Source organism: Euphorbia lathyris, chromosome 7, assembly GCF_963576675.1.
Source record: "Euphorbia lathyris chromosome 7, ddEupLath1.1, whole genome shotgun sequence".
NCBI classification, from domain to species: Eukaryota; Viridiplantae; Streptophyta; class Magnoliopsida; order Malpighiales; family Euphorbiaceae; genus Euphorbia; species Euphorbia lathyris.
In genome coordinates this window covers 86,083,881-86,090,375 of record NC_088916.1, presented here as the reverse complement: position 1 = coordinate 86,090,375, position 6,495 = coordinate 86,083,881, and the positions used below count along the sequence as shown (strand labels likewise).

The window sequence follows — 6,495 nt, the reverse complement described above, 5'->3', positions numbered from 1 at the left end:
CAGTTGAGATTTTCCATGTTTCAGGATTTGGAAATCTCAGTTGAGATTCCGAAAATCTCGGTTGAGATTTTCTATTTTTTCCAATTTGAAATAACTGTAAGGGATTACAGCCATCTGATTTTTAAAATTTCTGTCAGTTGATTCAAAGAGGTATCACTTTGGCACCTTTCTCTTTCTAACCGACACAACCTTTCACTTATAGGACTTATATATTCCTGTAGGATCAGACTTCAATCATTTCATTTTATCTTTCTGAATTTCTTTTTCAAATACTCAAATCCTACAGACTTCATTTTCTTTTCTCTCACAGACATGACTAAGTCTTTGAAAAGTGTTCAAAATCACACTTCTTCTCAAAACGGGAAAGTTGATATCTCCGATCGATATGGTGCATGGTTTCCCATTTATAACCATGACGAGGGGAAACGCTTCCTGCAATTCAGATATGCTCAATTCTTTGGCATGATGTATCTGGACGAGTTTCTGAACGAAGAACTCGGGATAAGCGAAGACATTGATCGCTATCTGACTAATTTGGGTTGGACCAAATTTGTTTCTATGAAATTTTCTGTAATTGGGAACTGGGTATTAGAGTTTCTGTCTACCGTTTGGTTCGTCAATAAGAGGCGTGTTCGTCTCAGTTTTCGTTGTGAAGGGAAGATATTCACTTTTGGATATCCTGAACTTCATACTTGGTTTGGTTTTCCACCACGGGACACCACTCCACATCATCCTGGCAGAGATATGACTTATACTGATATCTGGAGAATGTTGATAGGATTTTGGAGACTTAATCCAAGTCTTGCCTACAACAAATCAATATATTCTAAACTACATGCTGTATCTGCATAAATTCCTCTGTCATAGACTTTTTGGTCGAGTCAGTAGCAATGTTGTGAAAGATATTGATCTCTATGTGTTGGGCGACATTTTCCAAGGCAACTCAGTGAACTCCTCAAAGATTCTAATGGAGGGGTTAGTTGCTGCTTCCCGTTCGAAGAAACGGAAGATTGGGTTCGCCAACCACTACAAAAAAAATGACTTTTGAGGACGGTTAAAATTGTCCCCAAAAATAAGAAAAATTGTCCCCTATACTTTTGGGGACAATTTTTTTCGTCCCTTTGTTCTGTCCCCTATGCGAGCGTACCCAATTCTATAGGGGACGAAAAGGATGATGTCGTCTCCATTTTGTAGGACGATTGTCGTCCCTAAGACTAGGGATAAATATCGTCTCCATTCTGAGGGACGATTATCGTCCCCGTTCTTAGGGACGATTGTCGTCCCCAAATAAAGGAGACAATTTTTGTCTCTGAATTAGGAGACAAATTTTTGTCCTTAAATGAAAGGACAAATGTCGCCCCTAAGCAGAGGAGACTGACTTTTTTCCATTCACTAGGGAGCAATTTGTTTGTCCTCAAATTAAGGGGCAATTATCATCCCTATGCAAAGGAGACTATATTTGTCCTTAAAAAATCCTAGCAGAAATTTTAACAAACCTGAAAATATATATATTAACGTTTGGATTGAAGGGAGCACTACAGAATGTATCAATCCAGATTAAGCAAGCAATGTTACATGCCACAAGCTATCTACTCAACATGTATGACCAAATATGCACATACGTGAACAACCAAAATCCCAAGAAATGAATTAACAACAAATCTTGTTCCCAAAGCAAATGAAATTAAGATTTCAATAAATATATCCACATGAAAACAACTTAATATTTTCAAATACCCTAACATGTTAACTTTATAAAAATTACAACACAGTTCTAGAACATGAAGTTAATTAATAGCAAATAACTCAAGCAACTAAAATTCTTGAGTGAACTAGATCATTTCAGTTGAGGTGAAAGGGCAACAATATTAGGTATAAGATGATTGATAAAAAGGTTTACTTCAACAGTTGAATTTTCACCATTACTCTAGAATGATTTGTTAAACCATTGCCTGAAATCCAAAAAAAGTTGAGCAGTGCCCACATTCCTCATTCTGCAAAATAAAAACAAAAAGGACACACAAATCAGAAAGTCTGGGGGATTAGTTCTGTTACCTGGAATAGTGTTCAAGCTAATAGCAATTTTCTCACTCTGATAGAGTTTCAATCCAACATTCAACTTAAGAGTAGCATTCTTTATTTGGTGACTTTCATCAATTATAATAAAATGTCAATGTATTTTACTTAGTTTTAGTCTTTCATGTCTGTTCATTAGATATTCATAAGTTGTCAAAAGGACATTGAATTTATGTTGCACAATATACACAAGCAAAAGAGATATCCAGATACGAGAAATTCAATCAATTCCAACTTAACACTTAAATATTATGTTCTTATGCCTTACCTTTGCCTTATGCTTAGGATTTCTGGGGGAGATTTTGAAACTGCAGGTTCAAATTTGTATTCTAGGTGTCTAACACATTCTGAGATAAGGAAAAAAGACAGTAAGAAGTAAACAAAATACATATTAAAAGACGGGTAAACTAAACATATCTTTAACTCCTTAACTGGAAGAGAAGAGTAAGCCCCTAGTCATTTAGAGGCAAATCAAGCGTGAGATGTCTCTAGTTCAAGTTGTGGTATACTGTTGCAGCTTCTGAACCTGTTAGCATGCCTAATAACAATCATACTTAAAACATTATAATTGTGCTAATTAACTAAAAATAACACAATGGTTCTTACATTTGGATATGGAAATTGATTATTTGGCACCAAAGCTAATAATGAGCTTGAGCATAAGAGCAACAATGCAACATCCTCCAATACCTGCTACATGTGTCTTGTCTAAAATAGAATAACTTTATTATACACAACATAACTTACACTAATAACAATTGTGTAATGCAAGAAAAATACAGAGGATATATATAGAGATAGATAAGCAAAATTACCACTTGACTCTTCTTGGGCATCGCTATCTCTCTGTGAAACACCAAAATAAACAAGAATCGCCTCTATTTCTACAATTCCTTCTTCTTTCTTTCCTTCTATGAAAGTTTTCTTTCTACCTCCTTATGCACCACAAAAACCTCATGAGCTTTTTTCACCACTAGTTCACATTACATTTGGAACATCTTGTTCATGGCCATGATTTTCATCCACTTTATATCACATTCATCTAATATATCTCCTTCACTCTCAATTTCTTGTGATTCAACAAAAAGACCTTGTACTGTGATTAACATAAGCAATACAGAAATTCACATAACCAAAATAAAATAATTTGAAAATTCATATGATTATTAAAGGAATGTAATATATGATAGCTAAGTTCAGGAAAAGAGAAGATTTTTGGGCTATCAGAATTTGACTCCTCACAATCAAAATAACACTAATAATCATAATTTAACCTTCAAACGACAACGGATATGAAACTTCCTATTAACTTCTTCAAATTCATCCCTGTCTGCAGACACTCACTCGACCAAAGGAAAATGCAACCAACTCAGCAAAACATGCATTACTATTCAAGTGCAACATATAACAAAATCACAAATCCACATCTTGTAGCCCAAAATCATGTAAAGACATAAAAACCAAATATGTAAAAATTTATTGTATTTCAGCTACCATATAACCTCTAGCTGTAAGAGAATCAGAAAGTGCGTATGTCAGCTCAAAATTTACTTAGCAAACTGCTTTTACCTTCTAGATGTCTTTAGCCAACCCATAAAGATCGATATTACCAGAGTCTGGCTTGCTTGGTTCTTGGAAGGATTCTTTTTTAGGTATCCCTCGCTTCATAGATGGTGAGGATGAAGGGCTGTCCTTGTATAACTCGTCCAAACTATCAAAAAGGCTATTTCGCATATGTTCAGCTGCTTCGAAGAATCGATTGATTCTACCGAGAAAGTGGCGTTCAATCCCTTCAACATCATTTCTAAGCCCTGGGAAGTTAAATGGTGACTCGTGCAACTCGCTTGATCTGGAAAACCCTTTACCCACCAAGTCTGTAACATCCTCGGTTTTCTCACACTTTCGGATGAACTTCCCGGGCTCCACCTCTTCCGTCCTGCACTGAGATTTGACTACCGTTCTGGTGGAGCATGCCTTCCCACCAGAGGAGGAGGACAAATCACCGGAAGGCAATGAAGAATTGAAATCGTCTTTCCACACCCACCCCATTTCGTTTCCAGTTGTGGTATGTTCGCGAAAAGTCTAGAATGTGTATATAGCTATTATTATTTGGTTTGGGTTGGGCAATACGTTTCCTTTGCCTATAACCAGAAGCGTGTCACTTTTTAATTTCTTGTTTGGGATTACAATCAAAATTTTTAAAAGCTTGCCCTAAAACTAAATATACAAATCCTAACTTTGAACTTCAAACAGTTATTATAAGAGCCCTAACTTATGAGCAGATAAAGAATTTGACAAAAAATGGGTCAAAATCCCCAAATTATATAGGCTTAAATCTTAATCAAATTCAACTCAAAATCATAAATGTTAGTAATACAATAATTAAATTAAAGATTTCAAACCATGATAATCATGACAAAGCCTTCAATTTGATCTAACAATTGAAAAAAAAAATCGAAACAAATACCTCTATAATCGGACAAACCCAGTTCTTCAATGTTAGATTTTCCTCCTTTCTCGTTGCTGGCATGAGGTTTCCGTCATGACCACAACTCCTGCCAACAGTTATACCGTCAATTTACACAAGAAAAAAGTACGACCTTTCGAAAGGGAATGTTAGATAAGGGTGGCCTGAGAAAGGAATAGGACATAAGGAGAGGTTTGAATGAAGAGGGAGGTGATAGCCGGAGATTCTGTTCCTAAGCGTGAAGAGAGAGAAACGAAAGGAAGAAGAAGACACGTTACAGAGTAGGGATTCTGTTCCTAAAAATTAGTAATGTTTAAATTAATATTATATAATTATTTTATATAATTTTGTCCCCTATTGTAACATAAAAAAGGAAAAGAAGACAATTAATATATTAGTCTCCAATATTAATTGCAAATATTATCTGAGGACAATATGTTTAAATTGTTCCTCATATTTTGTCCTTAATAATCCAATTTTTTTTTTGTAGTGAACATCATTTGTGGAATCATATTGGGAGTCAAGGGAACCATTTCTGTTCCTTGGACTGATACAGAACCATTCCCTATTTTAGACTACGAGTTCTTGGAGAACGAGAGACTTGTCAAACGAGTTTTCCGTTCTGGTCCAACATTCCTTTCTGCACCAGAGAGGCAAGTCTTCGTTCAAACGAAGATTAACAGAGCTAATGCACGTCGTCTGTCCTCTACTTAGGGATATATTTTATGCGTTTCTGTCTGTTGTTTTTAATATATATGAGTGTTTGATTGTAATTTATGTTTTTATAATGTTTCTATGTAAATATATATTATGGTATTGTTTATAATAGTGAATAAAAGTGCATTAATTCCTTAGTTTATTTCTTTCATTTAAGGAACAACCTTTTGTTTTCCTTCAATTTAATATTTCAGTTTTGTTTATCTCAGTTTCAGGGATTAATATTCACATTAATGTCACTTATTTCACGGAGAAATTGGTTTTGAAGTGTTGAAATCATCAAAAACAGTCCCAATTTTACCCAGATTTTTCAAAATCTCAGTTGAGATTTCGGATTCTCAGTTGAGACAGCAGTGGAAAAATTTTTTCGCAAAATTTCGCCCCTCTCCCTACTTGCTGTCGCGACTGAGATTTTGAAAATCTCAGTCGCGACTTGCGACCTGCAGGGACGGGATTTGGGCGAAATTTCACTCTCTTTTCCTATTCCTACTCTATTTACTACCTATTCAACTATCCTAATCACTACTATTACATACACCTATTTAAATCACCTCTTTTTACACCAATCAATCATCTTTTCTCTTCCCAATACCAAGATTCACTCATCTTCCCCATAAATCTTTACCCTATTCATCTTCTTCTTCCCTAATTCACCACCATTATCTTTTACTCTCCCTTTCATCTCTTTCGTATTTTCTTCATCTCTTTCACCAAATTTCACTAAAAATGCCTAGACAAAAGACCGTTGCTAACAAAACTAAAGCCATCGAAGTCAATCGATTACGGGTTCAATATGGAGAACCGTTCGACATTGCGACGGAGGCCGAAGGACGCAAATATCGCCGCTTTTCTAATAGCCAAATAGAGTTCGTCGACATGCTTTTTCTTGACAACGATACGGTAAACACATTTTCTTTTACCGAGCGTATTGATGAATATCTATCCGTTCTTAGTTGGAAAAGATTTTCTAGTATGCGTTTTCCTAGTATTAAATCGCATATTATTGAGTTTTTGGTTACTTTAACCTATGACAAAAAGAAAGGAGTTATCTCTTTTCGGAATAATGGAGTTCGTTTTGAGGTTGGGTATGCGGCCATGAACCGTTGGTTTGGTTTTCCTACTCGGAATTTTTTATTCCAAACCAAAACCTTTTGATTCACACACGGTTTGGAATACTTTCACCGGTTTAGATGTTTTTAGTCCAAAGAATACATCTAGTAAGCTACTTAAGGATG

The 6,495-nt window shown here is 35.5% G+C and overlaps 1 protein-coding gene across 5 annotated transcripts; it reads right to left on the bottom strand.

The window, feature by feature from the left end:
- Positions 1-1,663: 1,663 nt before the first annotated feature.
- Positions 1,664-4,822, bottom strand: LOC136200698 (fra a 1-associated protein-like). 5 transcript variants are annotated; one of them, XR_010673452.1, is made up of 6 exons: positions 4,544-4,822; positions 2,892-3,172; positions 2,683-2,784; positions 2,509-2,602; positions 2,345-2,423; positions 1,664-1,994 (listed from the first exon to the last, which is right to left on the bottom strand). XR_010673452.1 is itself a non-coding variant. In XM_065991119.1 (6 exons), exon 2 carries the CDS (start codon positions 4,123-4,125, stop codon positions 3,649-3,651), a length of 477 nt encoding a protein of 158 aa, XP_065847191.1. In that variant the 5' UTR covers positions 4,126-4,217; positions 4,544-4,822; the 3' UTR covers positions 1,664-1,994; positions 2,345-2,423; positions 2,509-2,602; positions 2,683-2,784; positions 2,892-3,648. The 5 variants fall into 5 exon arrangements, 4 of the variants coding, with proteins under 4 accessions (XP_065847191.1, XP_065847193.1, XP_065847192.1 ...); XM_065991119.1 differs by having other exon boundaries at positions 2,892-4,217; XM_065991121.1 differs by lacking the exon at positions 4,544-4,822 and adding an exon at positions 3,646-4,533.
- Between the last annotated feature and the right edge of the window lie 1,673 nt (positions 4,823-6,495).